General features: G+C 45.4%; 1 protein-coding gene across 5 annotated transcripts in view; it reads right to left on the bottom strand.

Moving 5' to 3' along the window:
* LOC129854300 (SH2 domain-containing adapter protein F-like) overlaps positions 1-14,986 on the bottom strand; it is a 120,603-nt gene that overhangs the window by 89,507 nt on the left and 16,110 nt on the right. For all 5 annotated transcript variants that reach the window (XM_055921186.1, XM_055921189.1, XM_055921188.1 and 2 more), the window contains exon 2: positions 6,547-6,688. In XM_055921186.1, the coding sequence (XP_055777161.1) occupies positions 6,547-6,688 (142 nt within the window). The remainder of the gene's footprint in view (positions 1-6,546; positions 6,689-14,986) is intronic.

Here is a 14,986-nt window from a genome sequence, read left to right as displayed (position 1 = left end):
GTAGGAACCACAACACATCTGGTTGGCATGGGACGCTCTTGTGCCAGCATTAGGAAACTTTGTGATTGAGTGATTGAGCATGTTCCAGATGGAGATTTATGAGCAGTAGGTGAAAGCAGGTGCCAGCTAGGATGGTGGAAAAAGCCAACGTTTCTGCTGCATTCACAATGTCCACTAGATAACTAGGTGGGTATGACTGGGAAGTGAGGATGCGGAAAGACACACCATACAGTGAGGTTGCTTTGGTTGACACAGAGTGTCGTAAATTCACCACAGAGACTCAAACTTTTTCACACCTGAGGGAACAGTTCTGTCATGTTCCTCAGGCCTGGGGGCTCGGTTTCCCCTCACCTGAGGTGATGTGCCTTGGCCCTGTAGCAGCCCAGGGTTCAGGGTGGTGGTGGGTACTGGTCACGTCTGCCTGTGTTTGCTCATAACAGCCCAGTCATGCCGGTTGTTTGCACAATGCCTCCCACACACTGTGGGAAAAATCTCATATGACTGACGGATTGGGCTGGGAAGGATGGGCCCCTGTGTGTGATGGTTGGGGGTGTTGTGTGTGTGTGAGAGTGTGTCTGCCCACACACTCAGGGAGTGTCACGTCTATTACCGGAGGCATTGAGAAATGGCCTGAAGAGTACAGCCCTGCAGTATAGACCCAGCCTTCTCTGTCTGCATGGCCCTGACTGCAAGTCTCAACAAATACAACAATGTAACAGAAAGGAAAGGAGAGAGGAAAAGAGAGAGGAAGGGAGTGGAAGAGAGAGAATCCGCAATTCCATCTTCCGGCTGCCCCATCTGTAATTAGCTGGTGCTGGGGTACGTGAAGAATGGCCCAGCTGACAGCTTAGAATGCCTGTGTGTGTGTGTGTGACTGTGGGGTCTGCTGCACGGCTTGCCCATCCACTCACACACGAGCACACACACACAGGCCCAACATAAATAAGCGTAGCTGAACAGCCAGGAAACACCAGCACATTCCTACCAGTCAACGTCTCAGAGAGCCACACACTGCAAACACACGCCTCTGCAGACGCAACACACTGCAAACACACACAGAGGCAATGTGATACACAGTATCTCTGCAGACTTCCGCAGGCCCTCCTGTAAGCCAAGCCAGTAAAAACAGAGAGGAGATTGTGGCTCAGGCTTTACAGGTTAGTAAGCCTTGACAAGCACCTCCAGCAGGTTCATAAATCAGATGGGGAGACTCCAGAGAGAGGGCTGGATTACACCTTATATACACACACACACACACACACACACACACACACACACACACACACACACACACACACACACACACAGTCAGCGTAACAGTTAGAAAAATGCCTGTGTAATAACCAACTCTTTACCAAGGCCGCACATCATACATTTCACGCGGTGTGTGTGTTGCGCAAGTCAAACATAAGGATTATGGCATTACAAATCCAGCAAACTACTATTTCTTATTAGCCCACTTCAAAATTAGTCATCACCATTTTACCCACAAACTAAAGACAATCTACTAAAACAAGGACTGTAATAATGTACACTCACTCCTACAGTGGTTATAGCAAACAATCACTTGAGGCAAACAAATGACTTTGCTCAGTGTTTTAGGCTACGCAATTATCAATCTGATTCCTAAATGCAAAACATCAACAACTCATGAGGCCATTGAAATGAACGCATTTTTTTGTTCTCGCTGTCTGTTGAAGACCATAGAGGTTAACACTACTTATCCTGCAGCAGAAATACAGCCATTTAAAATAATAGGCCTGACAAAGGGAGCCAGAGAGAGAGAGTGCGCATATGAAGAAAATGTTTCAATGAAAGCAGAGTTAAGTTAGCAATACAATGTAAAGGGCTTAGAGTTAACTGCAGACACACAGAGCACAGAAACCAGGGCACAAGCTAGCATCAGAGGTGGCGTGGAAACATTCAAACCACCACACGCTCATGGCTGCCATGGTCTTCCTGGTGTGACAGTTTCCTGTCATCTTGCGGTTATAAGAAGGTACCGAAAAAGAACATTCAGAACAGTCTAGTGTTGGGCAAACAGGCCATAACATACACACACTAGCATCTCAAAGCGAGGAAGACTTTAAACAGGTATAGTTGGAGATGGCAGAGTTTGTCAGTGCAGGGAATGATGAATCCGATGGTGAACTCAATGAGGCATATGAAAGCCGTTCTTGAACGGGTGAGAATGGATGTACACATGAAGACCAGAACTGCAGAAAACAACCAGGTGATGTCTACCACCCCAGGGAGAAGACGACTGTACAGACTGGCTGCTTTGTTTCAATATCACCCTGTGTCTCCTCTACAGAGACTCTTCAGAGACTAGCTACATCAACAGGACCAAAGTAAAAGACCAGTTACAGGTTGAGCGAGATGGTCTTCAGACAGATCTCCCTGTACTGGAGCTGAACAAGCCTGGGATGGAGGCGTTTTAAATCCAGTTTGTACTACATCTCTACTGAGAAGAGAAACTGGGAGGAGAACAGACAGGACTGTGAGGAGAGGAGCTGAGCTGGTGGTCATAAAACAGCAGAGAGGAACCGGTATTTGTCAACGGATCCTGGGAAGTCTGGATTGGTCTGACAGACAGAGATGAAGAGGGGGTCTGGATTGGTCTGACGGACAGAGATGAAGAGGGGGTCTGGATTGGTCTGACAGACAGAGATGAAGAGGGGGTCTGGATTGGTCTGACGGACAGAGATGAAGAGGAAGTCTGGATTGGTCTGACGGACAGAGATGAAGAGGAAGTCTGGATTGGTCTGACGGACAGAGATGAAGAGGGGGTCTGGATTGGTCTGACGGACAGAGATGAAGAGGAAGTCTGGATTGGTCTGACGGACAGAGATGAAGAGGAAGTCTGGATTGGTCTGACAGACAGAGATGAAGAGGGGGTCTGGAATTGGGTGGATGGCACATCGCTTACCACTGGGTACTGGGCAAGTCGACAGCCTAATAGTCATCTAAGACTGCGCAGAGCAATGGCCATGTCCTTCTTCTGTAGAAAAAGCTGGCATGATGCACCATGCAGGGAAGTGCATTTCTGGTCCTGTGAGAAATCGCTCTAGACGTAACTAAAACCTGAAACCCAACTAAAGTTAAACTCAGGTTAACTACTCTCGACCAGGACGTCATTAACGAAGTCATCAGTGCTAGTGCTTAATTACACAAATTAATAATACAAATTAATTGTGCTTAAACATGCTCTGTCGTGTTCATTTACGATAATGTTTATGTTCTCCTTTTGTAGTAATTGTGTGTCAAAACTGTCATTTTCAAGTTGAATGAATAAAATGTAAAACTCAGATGTATCTCAGACAATAAAAGTTTATTTAAAAGTTTGTTCCTGTGAGTCTGTGTGCCTGTGAGTGTGTCTGGTGTGTGAAGAGACTCCGGGTTTGAGTGGCACAGACAAATTCAATCTATGGAGAAACCTGAGACTGCAGAGAGGCTGGTGTCGACAAGCAGAGAGAGAGAGAGGAGGGGGAGAGCAATCTACCAATACTAATAGAAATGAATCTGATTTATCAATGATCCAGTGTCTCTAATTAATTAGATACACATTTTATATGAAACTACGATTCACACGCCTCTGAAGGTTTAAACATTAGTCGCTTTTATGTGAAGATAAGCCCAATGCTCTTGTCACGTATGCTCCCTCTCCGGCCTCTAGGTCACCAGGCTGCTCGTTAGGGCGCACACCTGTCACCAGGGTTACACGCATAATGACACTCAACTGGACTCCATCAACTCCTTGATTACCTGCCCTTTATACGTCACTCCCTTTGGTTTCTTCCCCAGTCGTCATTGTTTCTGTTTCATGTCGGGGCGCTGTTTGTGTTTCTTGTTTTGTTCATTTATTTATTAAATGTATTCACTCTCTGAGCTCGCTTCCTGACACTCAGCGTACATCGTTACAGCTCTTCAACAGTCTATAGAAATGTGGTCGGTGTGAATTAAAAACGTGCTCTGACAGAAAACCATAAATAGGAGAACTCCAGTTGTTGTTTTGGGTATTTCAGCCAATCGATGCACATCAGTGAGGCCCATTACCAGTGGACTGAGCCTGTACAGCATCACAGATACAACAGCTTCTCCTTAGCTAGCATTCAGATCAGAGCTGGGAGATGACAGAGAGAAAGTCAGGCTCTGCTGTTGTTAACAATGCAGAGGTTCACACTGCCAGGGAAAACCCATTTCAGTCTGGACACACACAGAGAGACACAGAGAGAGACAATTTCTGACCAGGCCTCACTCCAGTAAATCCCTCCACTGCCATACTTTAGAGGTCTGGGCAGTGGCTCGTCTCCCTCTCCTTCTTCCTCTCTCGCCACAGAATTGTAGAACGCTAGCCTGACAAATATGCTCAACACTGCCAGTGCCAGAGCCTTGGCAGGACATTGGTCAATCAGGGGGAACACAATAATTACACTGTCCATAGACAGAATACAAGGAATGGGGCCAATACAGCCATCCAGTGTGTGTGTGTGTATGTGTGTGAATCAAAGTGTACTATTTGACACTTGCTTGATGAAACAATCAGCGTGAATCTGTCCTTCAGTGCTCTGCTAGTTTACTGTGGTTGTCAACAGGATGGCAGAAGTGGGCTGAATAAATCCACAGAACAGCACCATTTCAAATGCTCCCTGACAGCTCAGTCAACACAACAGCAAAACTAGAATTGGCAATCAATAGAATAAACTACAAGGAATATGCCAGAGTCTCTGAACACAGCAGAAATAGACATGGCCGTCAGTAAAACTGTATGATCCTTACAGACAGGGAGCTTTATTACTCAAGTGATACCTTCTCATGATGAATGAGCAAATATAAAATGGTAGACTAGTAAAATGTACATTGAAAGGATCTCCAATCTTATGCAGATCTAATGATGTACACAGACAACCGTTATACACCGAGGATATTCATACAGATATTTACTGATGTAAAGTTTATTCACGCTAAGGTTATTACGTCTTACTATGTGATTGCTCGCAATCCACATTCCTATCAACCTTGCTGTTTGGCAATAAAAGGTTTCTGATTCAAATGCAACAAAAAAGGAATTTATAGCTGAACCCTGTCAGGGTTACGACCCTGTTTTATTATGGTCCTCTAAGCTTCATCCACATGGGTAGGAAAGACCATAAATCAGATGTCTCTGGTGACATTAAACCTTAATATTCAGAAGTGAGAGAAAAGGTCAGTGTTCTAGCTTGTCGTCAAGGTATGGATCAGAAGAGAAGAGTGATGGCGACAGTAAAGCCATTACACTGTGGAGAGAGGGCGGCTGAGGGGAGGGGGATGAAGATGGAAGCCAACATGAGAGAGGTCAGGACCTTCTAATCTCTTATAGAATAAAATAAACGCCCCGTCTTCTGAGCCTTGACATCCCTAATGGAACATGCCACAGGTGACCGGTCCAAAGTTCATTTAGTGAGGGAATATGCTAACCGCAAGATTCTCCTTTAAATATCTTGGAATTCTGTGCTTGTTTTCTATATTCTTTGTTGATGTTGTTCTGTCTTCGCACACTGCATAATTATGTTCATTTTGACAAAGTTGTGGTGAGTAGGGTTTTTGCTGAATCCTAGCATTAGCAGACTATTGTTGTCTCAAATCCATGTCTTCTTTCAGAGCAGTACGGTTGTCACCGAACATGACTAGCTCAAAGAAAAAATTAAATCTAAAGGTCTGTCTTTCTGAAGATGTATTTAACTGGGGAGGTTGTGTTCACATTACCTATCTGCTAGTAAAATGTATTCTCTGTCTATTTAAAGAGCAAAACAACTGCTTTCAATTGTATTTCTGATACCCGGCTCTCCACAGAGATCATTTGTGGTCTACCGCATCCGTCATGTAGCACGCCATGTGGCCATCTGACCAAGTTAATTAGTGGCAAGCCAACAAACATAAGGTCAAGTGACATAAGGTCAAGTGACATACTAATTAATTGTCAACAAAGAAGCAGCTTCCATACGCAGACATAATGAAGGCTAAGATGCATTACTAGACATAACCTGTTATTCCACAGAGAGGCTGAGGTTGAATGGGAGGCTAATCCAAGATATCAGACAGTTGACCAACAAATAAGGTCTGGCAGTAGTCATTAAAACGCCACACTAAACCCAACCAGAGAGGTGAGTTAGCGTGAGTTAGTAAGAGGTAGCATTGCTTTGCTCTGCCTTGCATATTACCTCAGCGAGGGACGCCTCTGCCCTCGGGCTCAGCTGGCTCTGGCTGACAGCACCCGGTTAGAGCCCCCACCCAGGGTTAAGGGAAAATTTAGGGTAGACTAGGATCTCTGACGGGCAGGCAGTCGCTCCAATTACAAAGCCACAAGTCCTCAACGGCTGACCGGAGGATACACGAGTCCCATCTCCCAAACGTCTGGAAAGACGAATGAAGGTGGCAACTGATAACTGACGAAATTGTATGCACTCACTACTCACTCTGGACAAGAGCGTCTGCTAAATGACTAAAATGTCAAATGTAATGTGCCGAGGTTTGAAGAGCCCAGGGGAGAACAGAGTATTGATCTACCTGCCATCATCTTCTGGGCCTCATAGGGCTCCATGTAGCCATCGTTCTCTGTGCTGGCCTGGGTCACCTTCTCCGTGGTGGCCTGGGTCCCCCCGTCCTGCTCCGCATCAAACGGGTCTGCATAATCATCCAGGATAATAGGCTGGGGGGTAGGGAGAGAGAGAGAGAGGGAGGGAATGAGAGTAGGTGAGAAAAGATTAGAATACATTTTACTGCTCTGTTTAAAACCACAACACATTCCGGAACCCAGGGAGTTCCATTGCAGAGGCAGGAGACGAGGAGAAAATGTAACTGGAACCTTAGGAGAGGAGTGGAGGTGACAGTATTAGTGATAGTACCAGTCTGGGCTCTGCAGGAACATGTGATCTCCACACGTCACAACACCCAGACAGAAAAGAAAAAGAAAGACATAAATAACAGCATCTTTCTCCGTGTGTCTCAGTTCCACCATCTCCTCTTTAGACTTCATGCTCCCTGCTACGTCTAATTATACCGTGGTACTCTGACAGTGCCTGCTTTTCAAAGAGCGGGGAGAAAAAGAGGACAGCCCACAACTGGTAAAACTGTCTTAAAGAGAAACAATTCTGCAGATTTACAGGGATTTGGCAGCGAGCCATGGCTAATTGCAGTCTTGCTCTCTTTACTAAGAATGCTTTGCAGAAGCTGACAATTAAGTGGACATCCTGTCCTGAGCCCCAGAAATACGGCCAACTCTTAGGGTATCAAATTGACCGTCCACACACAGTCTCAGCATCTCTGGCCAGGGCAATTTCCTGAGGCCCAAGAAAACTGTTCCCCTTCACATACAGAATTCTCTTCCAGATAAAGTAAATATTTCAAGTTCTCTTCCTTCTGCCATGTTGGACAGGGACTCCAAAGAGAAAAGCTGACTAGAGGGGGTTTGGACTGGCTACTACCAGTACCAGGAGGTGAACATACATGGGCTATCTTCAGTTGGGACTCTAGAGAATCAATAGTGGTGCCAGTCTGTTCACCCAGCGGGCAGACAGACGGACTGGAGGAGTGTGGGGGGGAGGGGGGGGGGGGGGGTCCAAAATCTGGGAAACAACTCAATGGAGACCTACAACACACACAAAATGTGCAGACAAGCATACTGTACACTGACAAGCACACACAGGACACATTCGCACAGACAATCACACACATGCAGTGAAGTACACACACACACACACACACACAGGAAAGGAGTCGATTGGCACTACACCCCATGAGTCATACTTTAGCAGGAAGGGGTTTGGTGTCATCCTACATAAGCTCTTCAGTCATCTAGTGGACAGAGCTGGGCAATCCTAGGGTGAACTGGACTAATGCATGCCATGGCTGTACCACCAACCAACCAACTGTCCTTAAAAACAACCACAGCCCTTCCTCCACACCCTTCTCAGAAATACAGCCCACAGGGGAGGACACCTGCCAAGCCTCCCAGGCGGGGACTTTAAGGGGGAACCTGAGGAATCCAGTACAGTACGATCCATATCTAAAGCATTTCCCCAACTCCAGGCTTTCACACCACCTGGGAAAGCACCGTCCTTCTCCTTCTGATTTCACTGAACAAGACACGATATACAAAACTGAAACCTTTCAAAGTGCATAGCAGTAAAGAGTGAAAAGTTCACCTTGGATGATGTGAATGCTGCGTAGGGTAAGAGGAGTGGATGATTTTACAGGAGGAAGGTGGCATACACAGTCGTGGCCAAAAGTTGAGAATGACACAAATATACATTTTCACAAAGTCTGCTGCCTCAGTTTGTAATGGCAATTTGCATATACTCCAGAATGCTATGAAGAGTGATCAGATGAAGTGCAATTAATTGCAAAGTCCCAGGGACAGACTGATATTCTGCAAAAGGTACAGGGATTGGACTGCTGAGGACTGGGGTAAAGTAATTTTCTCTGATGAATCCCCTTTCCGATTGTTTGGGGCATCTGGAAAAAAGCTCGTCCGGAGAAGACAAGGTGAGGGCTACCATCAGTCCTGTGTCATGCCAGCAGTAAAGCATCCTGAGACCATTCATGTGTGGGGTTGCTTCTCAGCCAAGGGAGTGGGCTCACTCACAATTTTGCCTAAGAACACAGCCATGAATAAAGAATGGCACCAACACATCCTCCGAGAGCAACTTCTCCCAACCATCCAGGAACAGTTTGGTGACGAACAATGCCGTTTCCAGCATGATGGCGCACCTTGCCATAAGGCAAAAGTGATAACTAAGTGGCTCGGGGAACAAAACATTGATATTTTGGGTCCATGGCCAGGAAAATCCCCAGACCTTAATCCCATTGAGAACTTGTGGTCAATCCTCAAGACGAGGGTGGACAAACAAAAACCCACAAATTCTGACAAACTCCAAGCATTGATTACGCAAGAATGGGCTGCCATCAGTCAGGATGTGGCCCAGAAGTTAATTGACAGCATGCCAGGGCGGATTGCAGAGGTCTTGAAAAAAGAAGGGTCAACACTGCAAATATTGACTCTTTGCATCAACTTCATGTAATTGTCAATAAAAGCCTTTGACACTTATGAAATGCTCGTAATTATACTTCAGTATTCCATAGTAACATCTGACAAAAATATCCAAAGACACTGAAGCAGCAAACTTGTGGAAATTAATATTTGTGTAATTCTCAAAACTTTTGGCCACGACTGTATATGCTCCAACAGATCATCTACACAAAAATTGGTAGATTAGTCACTAGACAGGTTTTGTTTTTAAAGACCCTTAAATGTGCTTCATACTGGCTACCGTGTATTATACACCGATGGCCTGCCTCCTGGTTTTCCATCCGTTTTCGGGACATAACATAAGTAGGACTAGTTTGCCACAGCGTAATTATGGGTTCCTCCTCTGTTTTTCTTCTGTGATATTAAAAGAGGAAATGCATCCAATGCAAACACTCTTTTGGCTTGTTTTTCTACCACAAATATAATACATCTCCCGCACAACTTTAATTAAATTCAGCCAGTCAGGTTACAGATGTTCCTGTCCCTGAAGTATTCAACAGTTACAAATGGCATGTTCACATGGAGTATATTTATCCACTTCACACGATATATCACCTTGGGTCTGTGTCCATCTGGAAACAGTAGCACAGCCCAAACCAGATACTAAGTAATCTTGACCAAAACAGAGAGTCTACTTACAGCCAGCCCAGAGCACTGGCAACCCAGTCTGACTGAACACATTCCATGTGGGAGAGAGCAAGAGAGAGAACCTCAGTGAATTAAGCTGCAGCAGTGTATGCCAGGAGCTGTCTGTGTGTCCATGTGGTAAACACAGCCGAGAAAACCTGGTTTAGTAATTAAGGGAAACTATGCCTTATGACTGGCATGCCTTCAACCCCATACTTACTATACCTCAGTGTATATGGAAGTAGGAGATATTCAACGACTCATGTCAGTGCCCTCCTCAGAGGGCACGATACCTGACAGTAGGACAGTTCTACCGTACGTCCTCATTCTACACCTTCCCCTTGTTAGTGTACTGCCACAAAGCTGTAGCTAGCTTAACGATGGATGGCTGCTGTGACCACAGACATTATATTGGATTGGGTGGTCCTGTCATCAAACAGCAGGGACCAAAAAAGATTTATGTATTAAACGAAGTTGAAAAGAACATTGCAATCAAGCCAGACATACTGTATATTTAGCCCTGTGACAGGTCTTGTTCGCTAAATCATTTTTCACAGTCAGCCAATGAAAGCTCTTTTTAGCACCTGGTAATGTTGCTGCTGCTGAGGGAGAGAGGAGAGCCATTCTGCTTGTCCTCTGGAGCCTGAAGCTGAGGTTGATACTGAGGCTGGTTCTGGATGGCAGCGTCCTGCCTCCCACCACCTCTCCTTATCACTTAGTACTAGCTACCCCCCAGATTTTCATACTTTTTTTTTTTAATTCCAGAGATTTTAATTTATGTGTCGACAGCGATTTTTGCGTAAGATACCAAGAAACAGTCTTAAAAATTTACAAAAGCAATGGAATGGACAAACTACATTCCATTTGACATTTCTCCACATCAATGTAATAGTTCCATATCCATTATTCAGAGAAAATGAATTTAGGGGAAACAAGCAAACAACTCAGTGCAAATGAAAGTAAAAGTTGGCAGTTACCACACTACTTGGGTGTTGACTTTCCCCTGCCTTGGGCCACATCTAACACTAGTATTTGGGAGGAGGGGATCAATTAGTCTGAGTGTTTTGGGGAGTTACCCCTCCTCTGTGAAGGTCCTGCCACACTGCACTAATGCTACCCAGCTGGAGGAGTAGGAGAGAGGGGAACGTCAGAGACTAGGCTCTGCCTGTCTGCTTCCCTACCTGCCTTCCTGGGGCCTCCCTGACCGCCTGCCTACCAGCTTCCCTGCCTGCCTCCCTGCCTCTCTGCCAGCCCGCCTCCCTCCCTCCCTCCCTCCCTGCCTGCCTGCCTGCCTGGCGGCCTGCTTGCCTGGGGACCCACCATCTGTCTGCTGGCATGTCAGGGTGTGTCAGGACTACAGCCAAGCCACCACACTTGTCATGAAAGTCAAATTTACCCACAGTGAGTGCAATACTGCAGTGCTTCTATATAGAGTGCTATACTGTATGTGAGCTTTTCTAAGCAGAGCTGTAAACTGTGAGTAGCCTCACAAAGCAACCTTGTATGCTTATGACATCTCGCCCCCCGGAAGCAGTCAGGACATATCACTACACTGCAGCAGCACAGTGAGAACATACTTAAATGACTCCCAGCCGGGTGTCGTGCTGAGCTACCAGGTTCACCATGTCTTACACCTGCAGTTGCTTAGATAGCCAGGCAGCCATAGAGGCAGTCATAGTAGGAGAAATAGCCCCACACTGCTTAAAAATACATTGCAGCTCTCAAGGAATGAAGTCTATTTTGAATCAGTGTGAGCATTAGCTAAGGAGAGAGAGTGTTACAGGCACCTGCCACTTGGCATTCCACACAGTTAGCACAGAGTGAGCTTCTGAGATTACAATTCAATTGGGCTGCAGTCCTCCATTAGAACCAGGAAAATACACAATCTTCCTTCTCCCACACCATCACATGCAGACCAAGTGGATCTAACAGGCAATTATCATATATAGCATCTGGAGCCATAAAAGGGAGAACATTAAAGTCTTAGTTTGTGGTCATCGTATAGGATGATAGGGTTTTGGCAGTATGCTGCACCAATTTATAGCTTTCCCCCACGTTCAAAATATTTAGTTAAATATGCCATTCCGTCATTGACATCTCATAAGCAAAATCCAACTCCTCAAACTATAAACACACAAAAAAAATAATAATACAAGTAAACTGCTGCTGGATGCACCAGATAGTCATGTGTGTGCACGCGTGCATGTCTAATATGACAGCCAGCCTCCCTGCCAGCCATCTGAGTAGCCACCTGAACGACTGGTGACAGTAATGTAATGTGGATACGTTACAGAGAAATGTGACAAATGTCACAGCTGGTCCAGAAAGGATGAGGGATGTCAGAGCTACTGGGGGCTGAAGCCTCTCCCACCTATCCCCCTACCAGGCCACCACAAGAGTCAATGTGCTAGAGAAGGGGGGGGGCAAGAGGATTGGAGGGAAAGGGGAGAAACAGGGACTGGCATTTGTGATTTATGTCTCCACGCCACAGGGGATTTGAGCCACTGATAACCTAATACAACTCAGGGCTTAGCTGCTCGATTGAATTAGGGCGTTTCAAAGGGCTCTGTTTTGCTGCCATGGCTCTTTTGTTCTTAAGTTTTAAAAAATGATATCAGAACTAATGAAAACCATCTTAGAGAGGGGGATAAGGAGGGGAGAGGAATAGGCTGCCCAGCATATGTTTACGCTGCTGTTTAGACAAATATTCATTTAAAAAAGGGAAATTGAACAACAGATAACATCACACTGCCTATTGCTGAATTCTGACTGCTCCAACTTATCTTCAACTAGAAATACAGGATACATGCACTCAGCTCAGTTCCAGTCATCTGAAGCTAACAGCTTGCCATCAAACATTGCCACAAGGCAATTTACTAAAGCAGAACCAATTGCAACCTCTGTTGTTGACACAATACAGCCACTATCAATAAGATACTTGTATGATTCACAGATGGGAGAGGAAATCTGGTTAGGACTCAATGGAACCCGATTGTGAAGCATGATTCCACCTGGGGGCTATATTCCTCTGGAAAGACTGTATAGATGGAGCTTTCCCACAATACAGCTCTGACGTTAATGAAACTTTATTACGACATCTCCTAAGAGACAGGGGTTGTTGGCCTGGGAATCAGCCTGTGGCTCTATGGGCCTCGACAAGGACGTGGCAACGGCAGCCCTGAATGCCTACTTAAGAACCAGGGAAGATAGCTGCTAGCTAATCAAATGATGTTTTCCATGAGCGCCCATTGTTTTCAATCAGTCGCAAGCAATAGAAGCTAGAGCAACGCTAAGTGGAGGAGAGCACTTCTCATAAGTAAAGCGAAATCATGTTTGTCTTCTTGCAGCTGAATGAATTTGTCAGCTTTGCTTTTAGCCTTATTAAAGCCCTCTCAAACTGAATGTTCTGAGCATAAAGCATGTTGCTTGATTAGGAAGGACTGAAAAAAAGAGACAAATATTAATGGCTAGGGAAGACCTGTAGAGAAACAATTTAGAGATAAAAGGACACTCAGCGTTCAAGACCCTATTCTGCTGTTCAGATTATAGATAATTAGTACATGTGGTGACACTGGGTACAAAAGAAAACATATTTAGACCTCCATTCTCCCCAACATCGCCCAAACATGCATTTCCCCAGTCATAGATGACTTGCTTTAAAGGGAGTGAGGATTTAGGAAAGAGTGCAACACATGCTACTTCAACCAGCATGCTCCCTGTGGCGAGGGGATCATTTCTAGCATCTCCCTTCTTTGCACTCCAATGTGTTCAGCCATCATTCTCACGTGTCTCTCCGTCTTTCCCCCAGTCACACATCTGTGTTGTTCAAAGCACAGCTCACACTTTCCCATGTTAACCTATTTTTTTGGTCTCCTTAAAGATTCAGACCACATAAAACGGGCTTCTTTAGATCTCTGGGCTGCTGCACATGTGGGGTGGCTTTTCACACGCCAGTCGGGAAAAGCCCGCTCTTTTGGCACATGGAGAAGTGGTTTAGTGCGTCATTGGTCATATACTTTGCATGGGAACACTTCCAAAACGCAACGACAGTGACACGGATACCCTGTAACACGGGTCAGTGTTACAGCGAGAAAAACATCAGAGCTGCATTATAAATGGGAGAAAAGAGAACAGCACTAGACACTTCTCCTTGAGATAAGAAGAGGTACATCACACAGCTGTGTGCAGTGTACCCCTCCTACACTTGTGAGTGGGAACTAGGTTATGCAGCAGGCAGGGCTATTCAGGCCTCAAAGGAGTCATGTTTTCCCACACCCACGAAGGACAGCCACACTACAGTCACACCAACACAAGGTTTAAGGGAGCACTAAATCCTACTGATCATCTACGGAGGGATGATACGCTCATGATAATCACAGACCTAGCTTCTACTGAAGATCTGTACTTTCACGGCATGTGAAAGAGAGAAAAAAACAGGATTAAGAACAATGCATTCTACATTTGTGAGGATGTTTTACCACTGCCACTGAAAGTTAGTGACAAAAGAATGTTACACTGCAAGTCTGCCACAGTATCAGCTTTATGTATTTTCTCTTTATCCCTGAAGTGAGACTCAAGGTCGCAGGTCGTTTCTCTGACAACGCCATATGGATCCTCAAAAATGTTACGAGGGAGCTGCTGCACAAACTTGTTCTGTATTTGTTTGTTTTTTAAAAAGCACTTTCTATTCTCATTCCAAGCTTCTAGAAACCTGAGTGACACAAAACATATTGCGTAATGCCGAGCCAAGAGGCACGCAGCACAGCAGAGCAGCAGGCTACTCACTGAGGCGGAGACTTTTCTTGATTTTTATAAACCATTTATTTCATTTGAGCTTACTGGGCCTGAACAGGTGCTTTTCTACTTCGAATGTAATATCACCTAACGTCAGGCCAGAAACCCAAGCACAATGCTTCACCATCCTCCTAGTCTCACAGGAATCCCTGCTGTACTCTACCTTTCCCGTATGATCCCCTATTTTATCCCCTTTTTTAGCCGATCAGCCCTTTCTATGAAAGAATGTCTCTTTTTGACTCTTTCAGTTCCCTGTCCACTCAAGTGGGACCAAGTCCCACCTTCTCTCCAGAGAGCCCTTATAGCATACTGAGGACCTCGGCTGGAGGGTGGCTGGCCCACATTCAGGCTCTCTTCATATTCAACAGATATTCAAGATTAACACTTGAGGATACGCTTCACAAAATCCAATTTCCTTTCTCTGCTCTCTTTCCCTCTGAAATAGATTTATGACTCTTTGAATTTAAGGAAGAGGGAGTAGTGGTTAAGTTGTGAGGA

This window comes from Salvelinus fontinalis, chromosome 4 (genome assembly GCF_029448725.1).
Source record: "Salvelinus fontinalis isolate EN_2023a chromosome 4, ASM2944872v1, whole genome shotgun sequence".
Lineage (NCBI taxonomy): Eukaryota > Metazoa > Chordata > Actinopteri > Salmoniformes > Salmonidae > Salvelinus > Salvelinus fontinalis.
Note: the sequence above shows the minus strand (reverse complement) of the source record. Positions and strands in the feature narration are given on the sequence as shown.